General features: G+C 44.3%; 1 protein-coding gene across 9 annotated transcripts in view; it reads right to left on the minus strand.

Annotated features, from left to right (window-relative positions):
• LOC131101367 (growth factor receptor-bound protein 10-like) overlaps window positions 1-20,548 on the minus strand; it is a 38,938-nt gene that overhangs the window by 12,341 nt on the left and 6,049 nt on the right. For 3 of the 9 annotated variants that reach the window (XR_009119191.2, XM_058046411.2, XM_058046412.2), the window contains exons 3-7: window positions 18,630-18,723; window positions 13,809-14,040; window positions 13,502-13,625; window positions 3,475-3,631; window positions 1,278-1,393 (exon numbers count right to left, since the gene is read on the minus strand). Coding sequence is in view for 8 of the 9 variants with exons in the window: in XM_058046411.2 (XP_057902394.2) it covers window positions 1,278-1,393; window positions 3,475-3,631; window positions 13,502-13,625; window positions 13,809-14,040; window positions 18,630-18,723 (723 nt within the window). In the remaining variant the exon portion in view is untranslated. Of the gene's footprint in view, window positions 1-1,277; window positions 1,394-3,474; window positions 3,632-3,764; window positions 4,713-4,963; window positions 6,473-13,025; window positions 13,261-13,501; window positions 13,626-13,808; window positions 14,041-18,629; window positions 18,724-20,548 lie in introns of those variants that run through there. The other 6 variants (XM_058046415.2, XM_058046414.2, XM_058046413.2 and 3 more) reach the window with 5 other exon arrangements.

Here is a 20,548-nt window from a genome sequence, read left to right on the forward strand (position 1 = left end):
GGGGTTATGCTTCTCTACGTGGAATACTGTTGTTGTGTGTGTGTGCAACGAGCACAAGGACTCAGAGACGAGTGGCTTGGGCGATAAAGAGAGGCAGATAAAGAAAGAGAGAGAGGCACTTGAGCCTGGGAGTAGATGCAGTATGATCTCACCCGCTGATGTAATCCCCTTTAGCCAGCAGCGCCACTCTTAGTGTGATTGACAGGCTGTGGCCAGCACTCTGGTGTTTTAGTGCACTCATTACCCACAGAGCTGAGGTCACCTGCTGGCTCTGACACACACCTAAATCACCACGGCAATAATGTCACTGTAAAGCCGGCACGTCACGTAGCGGCCCAGTGAGGCGCGGGCCCCATGCTGAGTCCACATCAGCAAAAGATGCCACGCCAAAATGTCCGCTGTGCAAGTTTGAGGTTTTGTGTCCTTAAAAGGACCAAGAGCTTTGTGCCCGATATGTTTAAGCTCACCGCATGAAATGGTCCAACACATAAAAGATTAAAATAGCCTTGACTGAGGTGCAAATTGTATGTAAGTTAGTTATACTATGATGCATGGGTGTGGAGCATAAGTCATGTGCAAGTACCCTTTAAAATAAGCTTACATCTTTCCATTTTAACCCTTAAAGCCTGTTTGTTCAGCTGAACTAAGCAACCTAACACTGGATATATCAACGTGAAACTGACAAATTCTATATACATGAGTGCCAGTTAATCATTTTTATTTCAAGTACAATGCAAAAAAAAATTCGATCTTACTTTACAGAGGTCTGTGCGGCCGTCACCTACACTATCAATGAGGATGTATTGCATGAGGACGCATTGAAGCTTGGAGGCAAGTGAGCTTTATATTAAATGTTTGGCTGAATAGCAATAATAGTTTCACCCATCATGGCGTCATCCACCATATTTAGCTAGCAAGCGAGCCAACAGCACTTTCTGAAATGAATGCTGCTACTTATGGCTTACAAAAAGGGCGTAGCAATTGAAAACACACAAACAGAAACTCCAAAGGACCCTCATGGTTATTTAGCATCAATGCTAACTGTATTTTTCACAAGTTTTATCATTCATTTTTTTTATTCGGACCATCAACTCATAAGAAAAATATTGACTATATTGAGAGATTACCAAGTTATTTCTGGTAGCAAGCCGAGATTCATCTTGCAGGAAAGGTGGTGAAGCTTGACAGTGTGTGGTGTCAGTGTGGGTGTGTGCAGGGCTGCGTGCTTAAAGCAAAGCAGTCACCGAAAGGTCAACACTGGGATGCAAGCGACTCACCAGGGGGTTCCTGAAGAATTCATATTTGGCATAGTTCTTCCTGAAGAGGAATTTGCTGTCGCTGCTCATGGAAGCTTGAACCTGAACCACCAGCTCGTGGTCCTCCAGGCATCTCTCTGCGATGGGGAACACACAGGCAGCTTAACTTGGTATCATCCTCAGGGGAGTTTTCAAAGCAAAGACATGAATCAAAAATGTGTTCACAGTCTGGTATGATTTATGACTTTGGAGCCATGCTTGCACATTTCCTACCCAGAGCAATTCTACTTGGAATTATATGCTCCAGAGCCCAACCATCATCAAAAACTAAATGTACAATCAAGGCTGTAAGTAACATTTTCATATGCTTAACTACCAGTTTAATATCCAGCTGTCAAAATCAATAAAACACTCATAAAGCACACAAAAGACATACACAACTAGTTGGCTAGCAGAGGAAGCTAACACAGGAGCCTACAGCTGCATTAACAAACTTGAGACTTAAATGCACAACAACCAGTCACAGAAGATCCAAATCAAAAATCTTATGTGCGCAAAAAGTTGCTTGAGTTCTACCAAAGACAACTGGAATGAGAACAAAACAAACTGCCAGACCAGTATAATCAGACGTTAACCAGTCTAATATCACACGCTAGATGCACAACCAGTCACAGAATACAAGGTGTGTATGTATGCATGTACGTATGTATGTATGTATATAACTCTTCAAACTCATAAAACTTGATAATAGACACAAGAGGAAAATGTTCCAAATTGTACAACTTTTGGCTCGTTCAAACACAACAGGACCATGGCATAGTGCTTCACAGTGTGCGCAGCTAATAAGATCGCTCTCACCTACCACAATGATATAATACTGTAGGAGTAAAAAGAGTATAAAGTGCAGTTAAAAGAAAAGAGGCACTGTGAGGTAGGCAAGCAGGGAGGAAAGTGAAGGTGGAGGGGAGGGAAGAAGTGGCAAAAGATGGCGAGGGGTAGGGAAGGAAGGAAGGAAGGAAGGACGGAAGGATAGATGGAAGGAAGGAGTGAAGGAGTGCGGGAGGGAGGGGTGGCGGTGGTGTGAGCATTGCAGGAAGATGATGTCATCTATTTAGGCTGATTGCCGAGAGCAGAGGAGCCATAAGCAAAGTGCAGCAAGCCCGCAGACGAGCGCACATTAGGAGATCACACAGGCCTAACGTGATCACCGCAGTGCACATACAGTATATGCGTGTTAACGTGCGTAGGTGTGTACATATGATCTAAAGCAGATAGGGAATTGATAGTGACAGGGTATACACAAGCAGGACATCATTCTTTCATGCAGTCTTATTTTCAAACTGCTGCATGCTAAAAAAGAACATGGCTGGAATGCATGAGCGGAAATGTTTGACCTCCCTTTTTGAGAGTGTGTGTGTGTGTGTGTGTGTGTGTGTGTGCAAGCGGGGGGAATTTCCTATGGCGGGTTAAGTAAAGACTGATTGGCCAGTCGCACTAGGGGCTCGTCCGACAGAGATACACGATTGGTTCCTTGCGACTCTGGTATGACGCTTTAGTCCAGGCCCTCTCCACATGCACACCCACACCCCTCCTCCCTCCTGTTCCCTCTTTTTCTCTCCCTCTTTTTGCTTGCCTTTTTCCCCTCCCTCCCTCCCTCCTTCCCTCCCTCGACAGCTCACCTCACATTCCATTTCTTCAGTGCCCTTTTTTTTCCAGCAAACGCAGATGAGGCAGCAAAGCACAAAGCGATCCTTTGACTCTAAAAATACAACTGTGGGAGTGGGAAAGCCTCACGGTGGACAAAGACAGACCCGTAAAAAGGAGCTAAGGAAAGCTTCAAAAGGGTAGACTGAGAAAATAAAATGTCTTAGATATGTTTGAAGTCTATTATTGGCAGAGGGAACAACCGTGCGTGCCTGCTGGGAGCCGAAAAACGCTTAATCCTGCCAGCGCGACCACCTCCTCGAGATGTACAGAAGGCATAGGAACCCTGGTGCCATGCTTAAGTGAAGATACACTCTAACACAAGAGTATCCACACCTACAGCATTTTATTAACGTGTGTTGGGTGGGCTTGCTGTGGGTCAATTGTAGATCGATTAAATAAAAAGGGATTGCACTGTAATTGGCTGTAGTGTTAGCTAAACTGTTGTGTAAATGTGACAGTGACGTAATAAAGTTGACCGTCTTGTGCACTACCCTACTCGGTGTTTGCTTACCAAGGCCAAGGATGGGGTGGTGCTCCACCAGCGTCCATGCATTGTCGTCCACACAGTGGCTCTTGTAGACCAGGAGTTGGCACACATCTCTGGCAGTCATGTCCGCCGGGATCTCCACCACTTTACCGGCCCCATCCTCGCTCCACACCTTCACTATCTGAAAAACACACATGGCCAAGGTCACGTTCACCGCAAGGAGTCTCGCAACAGTAGGCTGGCGCGACACGGCATAAGCCGCTTTTGAGGAAATTGACATGTAGGGAATAAAGAAGACAGGATAGTTCATTTACCTCCGTCATCACATGCTTTGTCAAGTCCATCCTTTAAAGTGCAGCTCACATCACTCTCAAACACGAGAGTTTCTTTACAAAAAAAAAAAACAAAAAACAGGGCAAAGTCCCGGAAACTGGCGCCTGCACGCTGGGTTCAGCCCTTTTGTCCACGGCTCAACCAAACTCCCTCACAAGCACATCCCCGGATATTCATGTAAACGTGCTTGCGCACATCGCACGGTGACGTGTTTTCTGTCGCGCCGACACCGAGGCCGAGAAGGAAAATATTCACACTTGGACGACATTTTGATTATGTCCTTAAATATGCCACCACTGGGAGCAGCAAGCGGGCACAGTTCAAAGCACCTCCCATTGTTGCGCCATTTTGAACCAGTTCAGCCAAGTGCCCAAAGCGACATTTAAACTGGCTCTAATTTTGCCTGCTAGTGTGTTTGCTGCACAGATAACCACAGAGCAGCTGCTTCACACCACTCCATGTGCACAGTCACACACAAAAAGCACACGCTCTCCTCTCGCATGCAGCACGGAACACGAACACATGCAATAAATATGAGCGAATGAACACCAGAAAGTGCTTTAAAACCACAGCTACGACGTACATTAGGTCAGAGAGAAGGCGTTACATGTTTGCATGGTTCTGTGTGTGAGTGTGTGTGTGTGCATGCTCGCACACCTACGTACTTCACATCCTGCGCCTAGAGCAGGCGTTCTTGCTCGAAAACTCTGCTGCCCTGTGTTTCACACAAAGCAAGCGGGAGCAACTGTTGAAAATTGCATGAAACAAGACGCGAAAAGAGCTAACGGACGACTCAAGTCGAACAATTCGGAAAACGCACAGGACGACGACAAGCGACAGTGGCCTAGAAATGGCACAAAACACCAGAAGCCCCATCACAGCGACGCTCGAGAGCGAGGGGGGAAAAAAACGTCACAGCGCTCCCTGCCCCTTCTGAAGCCAGAAGACTCTCCTCCCACCCGCCTCCCTGCCACCCCCCCCTCAATAAAAAAAGTGATTTCATGACGAGTGACTTTTGTTTGAGAAAAGTTTGTGAAACATCGGCATGCAAGGCAAGCGGACCTCAGTGAAGGGCTCAATCACTGCCAACCACACACACACACATGTACACACACACACACATATACACTCTCTGCCTGCTCATCCACAAAAAGAAGGAAACGCATGCAAAGTCTCTTACCTCCACAGCCTGAAAGAGGCAACAGTCTGGAGAGCAGGATGGCATTTTCACACTGAGACGCTCTCCAGTGACACAGAGAGAGAGGAGAGGCAGAGCGAGAGAGGAGAGGAGAGGGGGGAGGAAAAGAAGTCAGGAAGAGGCGAGGGAGGGAGGGAGGGGCTGACTGGCAAGGAGAACACAAGAGAGGTAAGAGCGAAAAGAGGAGTGAGGCGGGGGGAGAAGAGGAGGGAGGAAGTGACAGAGAGGAAAGAGCACAGAGCAGAGAGACTCACACGGGGGCTGAAAAGACAGACGGCTAGGCCCGGTTAACTCGCGGTGGGCAGCATCGAGGCTGGGCTAGCGACGAGTGGTATGAGCCTCCTCCTCCTCCTCACACTGGATTATCGCAGTGTGGGATTTTTAAAACAGTGAGCTCCTTCCTACCTGTCACGTAGCCGCCCGTCATTTTAATGAAAACACACACACACTTACACGTTTCCACATTTACAGTATATAGAGGTCATTGTAATGAGCTACAAAGCCAATCACTGTATGCGCATCCCTGGTGGGTTTTAATTTCCACCCCCACCCCTCCTCCCGCTCATATCCTCTTCCCTCTCAACAGCTGTGTGTGAAATATTGTGCGTTGAGGTGAGCAGCAGAGCAACATGTGTAACGTCCACTCGTGCAAGGTAGTTCCATTGGAAGCAACAGTGGCTCAAGCGTTGCACAGGCCTCGCAAAGGGGGGTCAAGGGAGGGGTAAAAGAGGGAGGAGGGAGAGGAGGCGGAGGAGGGGAGGCGGTTGCTCAGCAAATCTGCCCAGCCTGAGGATAGAGAGGGAGGGAGGCGAGGGGAAGAAAAGAGGGAGTACAGAAAAGAGGGCTATGGCGGAATGTCAGTAATGCAATACTGAGTCATAATCAGGCTCATGTGTAGTGTGCGGGCCAACACAGCTGGCCCCTAATACGCTGTGCATGAGAACTGGGAGCCAAATGAGGAAAAGCGAATGTAAACCAAAACGATCCGCCGCAGCGCTGCTCCCTCCCTCCAACCCCCAACCCTCATGTTGCAGGTTTGCAGTCATCAGAGTTGCGGAACACAGCTCACGTGTTCATGTTTATGTATGTTTGTGCGTGTGGGTGGATCACGCATGTTCAAGCATGAGAGGAGGACATGCACTTTTTATTTAACAATAAAGACACTTAATAGGTCCACAATTGTGCAAAATGGACTTTTTTTATGATGCTGTAACAGTATGCGTCACAAGCCGCTGTTTATGTGCACCATATGTGGGAGAAATCACTTCCCTCACTTGGTTACAACTCTGGAGAGCGAAGGCACTCAGATGGTCACTGGAAGTTTTTTTTAAAAGGAAAAAAACTTCATGGCGCCTTTGTAAAACAGCAGGCTTTGCTACATATCTTAAAATAAAACTTGGAGCTCTGCCAACTATGTGTCAGTCAGCTACAGATGTAGGAGCTATAAATTGTTTTTCCTTCAGCAAATAGGCGAACCTGACATGATTAACATGATTAATAGTGTAGCACTTTAGCACTAGCAATGTAATGTTAGCATTGTAGCTCACATGTGAGCTACAATGCTAACATTACATTGCTAGTGCTAAAGTTTGTGTGCTCCAGTTGCAGTCCTTAATGTTACACTTTTATATTGGTTAAATTGAATGTTACAGTGTACATGCTAACCATCGCTGTGAAAGTTCCACCATCAACGCTAAGTTGAAATACACTATTGTGTGTACAATATTTGGAGTGATGAAAATACTTTTGTTTTTTTCCTTTAACATGATGATGTGAACTAGCCATATCCTCTTCCCTTCCCCCACTGCCTTCTATACCTCCCCACCAGAAGAGTGTTATTGGCTAGCTTATAGGCCAGATCGTCAACGCACACAAACACACAAAGCGGGCTTGGAACATATTGGATTGAAGGGTCACGGACGGACAGACACCTGCAAACATGAAAACAAAAGACCACAAGAACAGTATGTACAGGGTCAGAGGTCATAGTGAATAATCTGCACCAGGGTCAGGACTACTTGACCGAAAAGGTTTATGGGCCCCTAAACCTATCAGGCTATTTGCGCACACAAACACACACACACACAGTAAAGTGGTTGTTCTAAACCAGAGCAGATTTCATCCACAGTGATAATAAAAGCTCAGATTGTATAAGAAATCTCAATTCGGTTGCAGCCGAGACAGCAGGGGAGGGCCTTTATCTGCAGATTGAATCTTTTTACATAACATATAAAGAGGAGCATAATGATGGATTCTCTTCTCCCTGCATAGCATTAGAAAATCTACAAAAGCACATCTATGATGCTATTACAGACACAGAGTCAGCTGACGGCCCATCAGTCGCTGGCCTCGGGTTTATTTCCAAATGTATTGGAATCTTTGGTTCAAAAGGAAAACTTTGAAAGGAGAATTAGATTTTTTTTGGAACACTATAAATATCATAGTAATTGTAAATACACAACACATTAATATCTAAGAATAAACTTGTGCATAACCCTCATACTCTTGCATATCTGTGCTTAAATACTAACTTCAGTAGGCACACATAAGCAGCTGCCATGTAAACGATTGGCCAAAATGACAGTTTTATCATTAAAGGCGAGCCCACAAAGCCAAATGATCATCGCACTGACATATGACCAATTACCCTGCAGTTGTTTCAGTCCCAGCCAGCATTATTAGCTTGTCTGAGCATATGGGGTGAGCTACCACACCCTTCTCTAATGTGAGCATCAGTGGAGCAGCCCTCCTTCTGACGCCTTTCATGTCTGCCAGTGGTCGGGTTTCAAGGCAGACAGAGCTTATTAGCTCCACAGACAGGCCAAACTTAATTTCACCTCCACAGAGGGCCAACGCAAAGCCTAACTGAGTGTCTCACCACTCCACGACCTGCCAATGACACGACACACATATTCATAATCATGTGCGCAAGTGTCACTTCTTGAAACCCTTTATGTGCAAGAATCTGCACAGAGGTTTACCTCATTACAAGTCACGTGATTGGTGTAATTTGATATGAGAAAACAGGTGAAATCTGGAGCCCCGGCTGGCAACATGGTGCCTGGGAGACAGTATCAGACCTGTAATAGACACACAGATGGGAAAGACTTAACTCAATTCTCCTGCCCTGTTGTGTTGAAAGTGATTGTCACTGTCCAAATAGTAGAAAAATATTGATTTTCAACTGGTGACGCAATGAAAAAAATAAGCTCTACCAAAGCTCCTAAAATGCCCCCTTTTCATTGAACCCATAACATGATTGTCTCAATGAGCACTAGATATATATTTGTGAGCAGGACAACACTAATACCACTAAAATGGTTTCTTTGAGACTTTGTGGAGGGGATTTCAGGTGGTTTGGCTGATTCATGCTGTATGAAGTGGCTTGTGTTTGATAACCTCCCTTCTGTCTTAGAGACATGTTAATAAAACTGACTTCACATGATGGCTGAGAATCAGGAGTCACATTGGGTCAATCTTTCTGACCAAATACCAAATTCCACGAAGGCATACACTCATGCACTTTGCCAAATCCTACCCGGGTAGGTGACTGAATTCCCATTTGTGGTAAAGCACCTTGATCCACATTAGAATCGACAGTGACATGCTATCTCACTAACAATAGCGCTTATATGTCCGTGTCATTATGAGCTTATGCTGTAGAGCAGGCTCTCTCTGCCATCATTGCACGCACACATACACACACACACACACACACACACACACACACACACACAATCATGCACCTGATCTGACTGCAGCGGGTCAGCAGACCTTTGCGTGCAGAGGAACATCAGCTGACTGCAGACAAAAGCAGGGGAAGAAGTCCTCACCGCAAGGAGAGAATGACTCAGCATTCTAGTTACTAATTAGGTGCCACAATATTGTTGCAATAAATAATGACATTATAGCAGGGGGGTGATAAATCATAGCATATAGCTTTGTGCTGCTGCATGATAAAGAGAAGCAACAATTAAAATAGGATTACCTTTCTTTAAAATCAAGCCCATCTTTTTTGCTTTGATTCTATTGCTTTGTCATGTGTTTTTGTCTGTACAAAGCTTTGCCTTTTTGCATGAATCGAGCCACACAAGTTCGTCCACCGAGCCACTCCTATTCACCCGTGCAACAATAGCAGTGAGGAAGATCTAATTTCCTGCCGGACAAAAGATCCACAACTCCAATGTGGCGTCAGCCAGCAACTGGGAAAGACTTTACAAGGGGGCCTAACTATGGCTCATGTTGGAGTCCCTATTTGCACCTATTGATGAAGACTTAATCACTTGTACCATGTTCTGGCACAGGTCTAGTCAACTGCTGAATCAGACCCACAGATGACTTCAGAGGCGCCCACAAGTTCAACTCAAAACATTTTTGTAGCAGTTTTCTCAAAAACATTTTGCATGGTGTTTAACCAGCTTTTCTGCTGCATACTTGGAGTGCTTCTGCCATATACAGGACCGCACATAAACATAATGTTTGTGTTTTAATTCATGACTATATTAGCCATTCAGTGGTAGAATTTACAAGTATTATACAGTGCATCCGGAAAGTATTCACAGCGCTTCACTTTTTCTTCATTTTGTCATGTTACAGCCTCATTCCAAACTGAATTAAATTAATCTCTTACCTCAAAATTCTACACAAAATACTCCATTATGACAATGTGAAAAAAGTTTTTTTTTGACAGGTTTTGAATTTATTAAAAATAGAAAACAAAAAAATCACATTTACATAAGTATTCACAGCCTTTGCCATGAAGCTCAAAATTGAGCTCAGGTGCATCTTTTTTCCTCTGATCATCCTTGAGATCTTTCTACAGCTTAATTGGAGTCCACCTGCAGTAAATTCAGTTGATTGGACATGATTTGGAAATATAATAACTGTCTATATAAGGTCCCACAGTTGACTGTGCATGTCAGACCACAAACACCATCAGAAAGCCATCAGACCAGAGAATTTTGTTTCTCATGGTCTGAGAGTCATTCAGGTGCTTTTTGGCAAATTCCAGACGGGCTGCCATGTTCCTTTTACTAAGGAGTGGCTTTCGTCTGGCCACTCTACCATACAGGCCTGATTGGTGGATTGCTGCAGAGATGGTTGTCCTTCTAGAAGGCTCTCCTCTCTCCACAGAGGAACGCTGGAGCTCTGACAGAGTGACCATCGGGGCCTTGATCACCTCCCTGACTAAGGCCCTTCTTCCCCGATCGCTCAGTTTAGAAGGCCGGCCAGCTCTAGGAAGAGTCCTGGTGGTTCCAAACGTCTTCCATTTACGAATAATGGAGGCCACTGTACTCATTGGGACCTTCAAAGCAGCAGAATTTTTTCTGTATCCTTCCCCAGATTTGTGCCTCAAGACAATCCTGTCTCGCAGGTCTACAGACAGTTCTTTTGACTTCATGCTTGGTGTTTGTGCTCTGACATGCACAGTCAACTGTGGGACCTTATATAGACAGTTATTATATTTCCAAATCATGTCCAATCAACTGAATTTACTGCAGGTGGACTCCAATTAAGCTGTAGAAAGATCTCAAGGATGATCAGTGGAAAAAAGATGCACCTGAGCTCAATTTTGAGCTTCATGGCAAAGGCTGTGAATACTTATGTAAATGTGATTTTTTTGTTTTCTATTTTTAATAAATTCAAAACCTGTCAAAAAAACCTTTTTTCACATTGTCATAATGGAGTATTTTGTGTAGAATTTTGAGGTAAGAGATTAATTTAATACAGTTTGGAATGAGGCTGTAACATGACAAAATGTAGAAAAAGTGAAGCGCTGTGAATACTTTCCGGATGCACTGTATATGAACCTTGATAGTAGGGGCTTTTTCAAACTGCCTTTGAGAGGTCAGCAGCAGGATGCTTGTAATACTGTGTCCCTCCCTGCTCACAAATGAAAGTTTGGTGTTACATGCGGGCAACATGATGCCGAATTTACCAGTTCTACCATTCTGTGGTGGCATCTGATCCCATTCCCGTGAATGAGCTAGAAAACTGATTATTTACAGGGTAACTTGTATGTGAGATGGCTGACTACTGTACTTGATTGTAGGGTTCGATAACATTGAAGTATATCTTCAAAAATCTGAGATGTCATGTTATATTTTTCATGGTGGCCTGCTCATAATACCCAGAGGAGAAATCCATTTATGTTATTAGCCATAATGCAGACCATAAACCTGTCATGTCACGCATACACTCTGCCATACTTATAGTATAATAACATAAGCTGCTAATATGAGCTGTGTATCCCAGTGAGAAAGACTGAAGATTAGTGAAGAATGTTCAGATTTCAGCAGAATAGCTGGAGGGGAGCGACTGAGTGATCCTGTGATGAAAACCATGCCAATGTAAATACAATGCAACTAGCACAGCATGTCTCTGATTGTCATTTATGCTGTTGCATAAGACGTACTGGACTCATCTCTGGAGTCTTCCTTGGATCATATATCCTCACAGATGTGTATACATCCACGCATCCTAAACGCAACCTACTTGGCTCAGAGAGGACGTTACACAACATGGCATGCAAGCAGAAGCAACAATGTCTAGAGTTCAAGCGCTTGCTGTTGTGAGTGATTTGATCAGTTAAGGCCCATATTCAAAAGCTTGTTTTATGCATTAACTCTGATGAGAACACAATGGTTCCACTGAATGAGGTCGGGGGGATGAGATCACATTTTTTAATCACTCAAAAAAAACAAAAAAAACAACCCATGATGCAAAAGTGGGTTATTGGGTGTCTTCTTTCACTGCATCATTTTTAACCCCTTCCACTGGCTACAATCTCAAACACTCTGTATTTTGGGGTGTGTACACAACAATGCAGGAAGCCGATGCTTAATATTTAAAGGAGCCCAAACCTGCTCATTTCAGAATGCATATTTACTGAGCAAATATGCATTCTTCTCTTGGCCTACATGATCCGATTCCACAAACTCCTCACCGACAACATCCACTCTTGCTGCGCTTGGGCAAGGGTCACCTCGCCTCGTCCCACCCCAGTCCAAGTCCAATCCACGTGCCCCTCAAACAATGCTAATAGTCAGAAGAACTGGATATCGAATATATTTAAAACAGCTGTTTATGGTATTCCAAAAACATGCTAGGTTAATTGCTAACTCCAAATTGTCCATAGGTATGAATGTGAGTGTGAATGGTTGTTTGTCTATATGTGCCCTGTGATTGGCTGGCGACCAGTCTAGGGTGTACCCCGCCTCTCGCTCGGCTCCAGCACCCCCCGCGACCCGAGTGAGGAAAAGCGGTAGAAAATGAATGAATGAACAGCTGTTTGTGAAGTGGTGAGAACAGAGAAGCAGTGACCACAAGGTAGGTCTTTAGCTCCCCGGAAAACAAAAAAACTCTTCCAATTGTTGCCTTACTCTGGTTTGTATTCCCGCAAAAAACACTTTCTCGGAGCAATATTGTAAAAAGCAAACAAAACAAAGAATGAACATAGGAACTTTAGGTGTCGGTAAAAACTTATATGTGGCACCCACATTCTTTGATTTTTCAGCATGTGGACACCCTTGATTTGCATTTGCAATTTCAAACATATGCATAAGCCTGGAAAGTTGGAAATGTATGATAGGGCCCTTTTAATCATACACAATATGCACACACAAAACCCTAAACAACGACAATTGCAAACAGAACGCACATTTGTCCCATTTTGAGGGGACAGACTGCAAGTTAAATGAGCTGAACTAGACAAAATCAAGATGTTTGGGGAAAGGACACACAACAGGCCCTTTGTGCAAAGTGCAAGCTTGCTCTCTGACTCCAGATCTTGTGAGATGATGTCAAGGAGATTGAACAAATGAGCACAATGCACCTGTGAACTGTACAATAAAGCTTGTGTGTGTGTGTCTAAAAAGAGGGTGTTTTTTTAAATAATTCTCATTATTCAGGGAGGGCATCCTGAAAAGGATGGAAAATTCCTGGGACAGGAGGCTCTGCCGGGGGAAGGAAGGGCAAGGCTATGACACACACACACACATGCGCACACACACACACACACACAGGCGTGCTTTCACACACTCACACGGTGACGCCAAGAGCCATCTTGCAAGCGTGTGAACCGGAAACGGACGCTTGTCTTGCCGGAGACGGCAGATGGATTCACTAGGTTCAGAGAGAGCCAACCTGCAGACGTTCCCAGCCCGTATTCCCAGTTCTGCAACGGAAGTCTGCACACGGCCTCCAACATCCTGGAGACATTGTTCACCTCCTTCTACAGCAAAACATATCTACCACTGTACCACTGAGTGTAGTATATTTGATAGTATTGCTTCCACCACACACGCTAAAAGAAAGTGTTAGATAACCCATAGTAACTCTTTCCTGGCAGGGAAAGACAACACATGCTGCTCTGACATGAACAAAAGTGAGTGCAGAGCAATTAAACATGTAGTAACGGATGCTGTTAGCAGATGATTGAATAGTCTATTAAATGAAATATGTTATGATTTGAATATTGTAGTCAGATATAACTCGGTGAAGTGGATCGTGTGCACCTACGTGCTTGTCAGAAGCCTCGATGGGGCTGAGAACCGGCGAGCCAGCTGGACTGCAGAGCTCAGGGAAAGGGTTGGGGATGGCAGGGAGTGAAGCAGGACGCAGATGCTGCTCTTCCCGCAGGCACCTGCAGGGGGAGACATACACACACTGACACTCATGTCCCAGTTGAGGGATCAAACACAAGGTCATGGGGTGGCAATAAGACTTTAATGATCATCTCTACCTGTTCCATACCATGCATGTGGTAAATAGCCAATTGTCTTATGATCTAATTATCTTAAGTTCTGCAGGTTGTGCATCTTTATACCTGGCGGCCTGAATGTGCATTGGTTGAGAGTGCCGCAGCCTCTCCCTGGATGGGGGCACAGCAGGGGGAGTGTGGCGACGGAGGGCCTGGCCGTGTCTGACACAGGGGGCGTGCATATGGTGATGGTGCCCGTGCCCGTTGAGGATGAGCGCCGTGTCTGCCTGGTTAGAGTACACACTCTCCATGGAGGAGTTCATCTCGTTGACCAGCTTCTCCAGATCCACATCGTCATCTGGGGCAAGATGGAGAGCGGGACAGAGTGAGTAACTACTAGATGTTGTGAAGTGAGTTTCAAAGCTCCAAATATTATTTTGCCAATGAAGCAATAAACATGAAAGCCAATGTGCTTCTGGATCTATGAAGGGAAAGCATGCTTGTATGACAGCATTCTCCATAAAGTTGCCACCATGCTTGACTGTACACAGAATTTACATATTACGTATTAAAGTAGCAGCAGTGTTGTGTGTATGAAGGCATCCTCAAGCCAAAGGCTGGTCTAACATCCATCAGCTCCAACCAGTGATGTCATAGAGGAGTGGAAGCGGATTCCATATCAACCTGTGCAGTCCAGGTTTAAGACAATACTAGATAACAATGTCACTCACACTAAATACTGACACTTGAACAATATAAAAAAAAAAATACTGAACAATATTTATTGGACAGCAATGGCTCTGTGTTGAATCGTTGTCAGTGGTTGGTAATGCTTTCCAAACTGTGCTCCGACTACTCTTAACTTTCATTTCTTTAATTTCTTTTACATTGTCCCCTTGAGGTGATAAAATGGTTTCTGATATGTAAAGAATGTAGTCGTTTTTGTGAGATACTGCAGACATAGAATACAAAAGTCTTTAGTTGGACAGTATGCTCCAGTATGTTCCAGTGTCCGAGGCCCTTTTGACCAAGGAGTGTCCCAAACCAACACCGCACAGAATTCCTGACATTCCATTTTGGAGAGGAAAAAATTACAGCAATCTGGGAACGCTCACCAGCCTGTTCATGGGTACAGACACACACACACACACACACACGTGCACGCACACACACACACACACACACACACATCGGTGAGCTGAGGACAGAGTGTACAATATCCAGCCCTGATGTGCATGTAATTATACAGGCGAATAAAAAAGTACAACATCTGCAGGCCAAGCAAGTGTACACACCGAGGATTAAAAAAAAAGCTGCTCTATACTCTAAACAGTGGGGAGTTGGCTCAGCTCAGATCACAAAGAGGTATGCATGAGAAAAGGGGGGTAGTTGAGGACACAAGGTCATGTGATGTTGAAGAGTGGGACAGAGGTTCTGTGGTGTTGGGCCGCAGAAGAGAGCAGATGAGGACAGTACGATATTATGTAAAGCTCAGGAGTGATGATTGAGTTTGGTATCCCAGCTTACCATTTATGTGCCAGTCACACTACCAACACATACTTTTATTTAATACACTAGAACCTCCACACTTGAACAGGAGGCTTAAGTTGACATTTTAACATTCTTCAAGTGTCAAATAAATTAACCACTCTACAATAAAACTAAAATAATGAAAAATCCTACAGTAGAAAATGGATGGATAATGAAACTTAGCTTGAACCTTACATTCTCACTGAGCTGAGGTTGAATCTTATTTTCAAGATGCCGACATTTCTTTGACTTTTGAGGCACAATTGTCCACAAATGTGGCTTGGTCTGTATAAGATTGCTCTGCATCTTTCATTGGAGCAAGCAAGAAACTCTTTCTGGCACGCTCAGGCTAAATTTCAAATATCTTCTGCAATTTAAATTGTTCACTCTGACAGCTGATCAGTTGCAACATCACTTTCAGATTTGACCTGATGAGCCAGCAGCAATTTGAAATTAAATTTAGCCCATCATGCAGCTTTAGGGGGATAATGATAGTATCGCTGGCATTCCCCTCCCTCCCCCCATTACTGGCTTGGCCCACACTACACCACACTTGGCTACAGCCAGGGAACATATAGCATAAAAATGTCTTCTCCTCGCGTCTTTTTTTCCTGGATGTTTAGGAACAGCGGTGTCCGTCTGGACAGCATCTGGCTACAAAATCTCTCGTCCGCACGCGGGCCAGGACATTCCAGTCAGATCCCAGGATACACTGAATGAGTGCTCTCTGTCCCTGGCCGAGACACCCTGCAATCATTGATGGGCAGCTCGGAGGTCAGAGAAGTACCGACCTTTAACCTCAGCTACCTCGGCCAACTCGTGTCAGATAAGATTGAATAGCCGTACTTGCAGTGCTTTGCTTTTTGCTTTGACATTAACATTTAGAGAATGAAGCACGGGTAACCTTTTTATAGCAGAAAACAATGTTTATATACTTAAGGGAGTTGTTTAATGGTTTAAGGGAGCGGGATCTTTTGGCTTGGTTCCCTAAAAAGAGCCAGTTCTTTCAGATCGGATTTATCACTGAAATAGTTTTTCCTTTTTTTATGCTAAGATGGCAATTAGACAGAAAGGTTCAATGTGATTGTGTGTATTATATGTAAATTACTATTTGAAATAAACAATACAACATTAAGAAAACATGACAACAAAATATAAATCAAAATGAAAACTAAACGGTCGAGTGGTTAGGGTGCAGACCTCACAGCTAGGAGACCAGGGTTCAATTCCACCCTCGGCCATCTCTGTGTGGAGTTTGCATGTTCTCCCCGTGCATGCGTGGGTTTTCTCTGGGTACTCCAGGTTCCTCCCACATTCCAAAAACATGCTAGGTTAATTGGCCACTCCAAATTGTCCATAGGTATGAATGTGAGTGTGAATGGTTGTTTGTCTATATGTGCCCTGTGATTGGCTGGCGACCAGTCCAGGGTGTACCCCGCCTCTTGCCCGAAGACAGCTGGGATAGGCTCCAGCACCCCCGCGACCCTCGTGAGGAAAAGAGGTAGAAAATGAATGAATGAAAACTAAATGACAACAGCATCCAGGGAACAGTCAAAGACCGGCCTTCAGAAACATAAAGTGCCTCAGCTTTTGTTTTCCTACTGCTCATTTTCCTCACCTTTCCAGCCTGCAGTCTCTAATTATGTAGCAAGGTTCTCTCACTCCCTCCTGCTTGTGTGCTCACGACTGTGATGTGTCTGTAACCCCTCCCTTCCCCCTCAGGCTCAGTGTAAAGACATACAGCACCACACATTTTGACCAATCGCGTGCAGCTTCACTTCAAAGAGCCAGCTCTTAGAGCAATCGCAAACAACCCATCACTAACTTTTATGTGGAAAATCACATTGTTTCTTTGAACAAGGTTACAGACACAAAAGACAAACTCAAGAGTATACTTTTTTCTTTGTATATTCCTAAAAGGCATTACACTGCAGCCACTAAACATTTAATATGCTGAACAAATGGCAGCAGAGTTTAATGCTGTGAGATAACTACAGTATTCAACAAACCATCCTATAGTCTCCTATAGTTGCCAGATGTGTGGTCTACAAAAGCATGTAGCCTCTAATTAGCACCAGGTCTAAAAAAAACAAACAAAGGTGAACGACTGTGGCTATAGGCAACCTCCCGATGTTGTCTCTTAAAGCCCCAAGACGATAGTGGCTATATTTAAAGTAGCATGAGTGTTCAGCACCCAGTAGCTCCATCTCCCCATGCACTTTGAAATGTTGGCTGTGATTCGGCTGTTGTTGTGAAGCTGCACTTGCCGTGCTGTTTACACTGAACTCATCAGCGGTATTCATGCTGGCTGAGATGTTACAATAATGGTTTTGTTGCTGCTGTGTTGTGCAATATACTGGTTAATAAATAACCATGTGGTCAAAGAAAGCTGTTTTCTTTGCCACTTTCTCAATTACTCCAAAAATAAAAAGTGTCCCTACAGTCTAAGCACATAGGAAATAGTGTTATTGCATCAAAGCAAATCAATCTTACTGAAGATTTATTAATATTCTACACTCTCAGGACACCTTGTATGAAGTGCTTTCAAGATTCCACTCTTAATGCCACCTTCCAACGCCTAGTCCTTTCCGCAGTCTATATGAATGAACGCCCCAGCTATGATTAGAGTATTTATGGTACACACAGCTAAGTCAAAAAGAAAAAAGGCTGCTTTTGCTAAGATTTATGAGCATGTCAGTATGGTTGGAGGGTAAGAAATGAGCAACATACAGCCAGCTTTGAGGTTTTGGCTAACTTTGCCAAACTCCACAGAGTGTCAACCATTGGGACTTCCTGCATTCGATTATGAACCCTCTTACCCCTTACTTGTATTATCAGCACCTCTGTCCCACAGACCTCTGCCCTACTTTCTCCAATAACTCCCATTCTGATCCGATGACCTACAGGCCTACATATATAAACAGTCTACCTAGTCACGGTTCTCTCTTTAAGGCATGTTTACAACACACTTGCACTAGCATGACCGGCATATAACTGCAAGGGAGAAAGAGAAGGATGTCGGCAGAGGAGGACGATTTACAACATCTTCACTGCTTCCAAGAATTTCCACGATGGCTGAAAGGATTTCTGAGAACGTACTGGGAGCTCAGCAGGTTTTAACACATGGTCGTTAGTTAGCAAAGATGGAAGGGCGGTTAGAAGGCTGGACAGAATTTAATATTTGTCTAAACATCTGGAAGGCAGAAGGAAGACAATGTCCTAGATGGAGATAAAGATAACAAAGGGAGGGTAGAGTTGATGAGCCTTTTGAAGAAAGTTTGGCAGTAGAAAGATTCCATGAATTAAGATATGGAGAAATGGAAAGCCATCATTTACAGCATAAAGACAGCAATGGTCAATTACTGCCATACTTGATGTGTCATTTCAGTTCTGGAACAGACAGGATTGGAGAGTTACCATGGTGATGTGGCAAGTTTGGGGGGGCCGGGCGCTGAAAGCCCGGAACGATCAGCTCCTCAGGCCTGTGAGAGGAACTGCGGTCCATGCCTTCCTGCCAAAAAAAACAAAACAGGCAGAACAAAAAAGAAAGATGTTTTTGAACTGACCATGTGACAAGAAAGCCGTGCGGCGGTGTTGGATGTCAGATATTTAAGTGAAGCAAAACACAGTGGGTTATTTTCACAGCGCTCAAGACAAAAGATGGGTTCACGCCTCTGCTCTCGAGGAACACTGAGTGACACACAAGCGATACTTTGACCCTGTAGCACTGTGACTTCATGACCCCGTGGCCTTTCTTTTTCTCTCAGTCTGCCTGTCACACACCTGCTCCAAAGCGTCACATATGAAACTGGCTTCAGGCACATCAATCACTCACAAAGCACACTTCAACCATCACTCACGGCCAAGTTCCTTGTGCATTGTGTAATTCAACACAGCCTCCAGCCTTAAAAGCTGCAGAGTGAAGGGAGGGAAGGGGGCCAAAACAAAAAATCGAGACTTTTCCTGGAAAATGCAGAACGTGGAAGCATTGCTTCCAGGAACTGCGCACAGCCAGATGTCCTGGTGCGCATGCACGCACACACACGCAAATGCGGGATGCTTCGAAAACATCCATAAATGCCCAAAGTACAAATTATTGCTCCGAGAAGCGGCAGCCAAAAGCTTTCCAAGGAAGGCAACTTGATTTGGCTACACAGTCTGTGGGATGACAGAGAATGCCTGCAGGCTTAAGAAAGCTCTGACTATATAAGATCCAAATCAGGGCTTCTCAAGTTCTTAGAATTTACAGAAGATTTAACTTACTACGTAAGTGTCCAAGCATGGCATTGGAAGCATGCTTGCTGGTGGAACCCTGTATAAACTTCCTCCATTAAATAAACTGTGCAAATACATAAAATGGTTATTTTAAATTCTAATATAAATCCCAAAGCTGTGCATGGGCCAGGTAAAAAGGCTGCAGCTACCAAACAGTAACACCATTGTGGAAAACGATATTCAATTGGTGAATTTGTGCAGTGTACATAATATGATGTTTGGTTTCGTCAAGAGTCATTCAAAATGTACGTTTTTGGGAGTTGGTTGGAAAACTGGAACAGCCATTATTGTGTTAAAAGAAATTAAAGAACATGAGATCTTCTACTCCTGAATGGCCATACACAAAAGGTTGAAAATTTGACAAAACATGCACCCCTACTGTGTTGCCTGCGCATCATTTTTCTGACAAAAACACCACAAGGTAGAACTGTTTTTAAACCCCAAAGTTGGACTGACTTGAAATTTCTCACACAGTTCAATGCACTCTACAAAACACCAACTGTAACTTTAAACCGTTTAACTGAATCACCGCAACATTTGGTGCACACCTTTAGGGGCTGACAAGACAATATGTCTGTTGAAACACATGGCGGCCATCAATTGGCCATAAGTCATGCTAGCGTGTCTTCCAAAGCATTTTCAGCACAACCAACAGGGGGCGCCACAAAGCTCATATTAGACTGTATCGATCAATAAAGAGTGACGACTATGTACTTTATTGTTGTTCCAAATTTTTTTAATCTTCCTTTTAAGAGCCGTTTTACAGTAAAAAGGTGGACTTCAACAGCTTTAGCATGATTGTAGAACCACCTCACACCTGCTGGGCTGGCCAGAAAATGGTTTGAATCCGTATTTTGCTTCATTGACAGAAGGGGGCGACTTAAAATGAAATGCAACATATAGGAGTCTCTGATAAAATGGCCTACTTGGCAGCTGAGTAGGAGCACATACACAAGCTGCATAAAAGTTCACGGCGTCCAACTGCTACACTGACTTGGAAGCACAACCACAAAACTGAGCGCTAACGGTTGCCGAGGCAACCAATGCACACAGCCACTGAC

Source organism: Doryrhamphus excisus, linkage group LG7, assembly GCF_037039965.1.
Source record: "Doryrhamphus excisus strain RoL-2023G ecotype Guam linkage group LG7, RoL_Dexc_Guam_v1.1, whole genome shotgun sequence".
In the NCBI taxonomy this organism is placed as follows: domain Eukaryota; kingdom Metazoa; phylum Chordata; class Actinopteri; order Syngnathiformes; family Syngnathidae; genus Doryrhamphus; species Doryrhamphus excisus.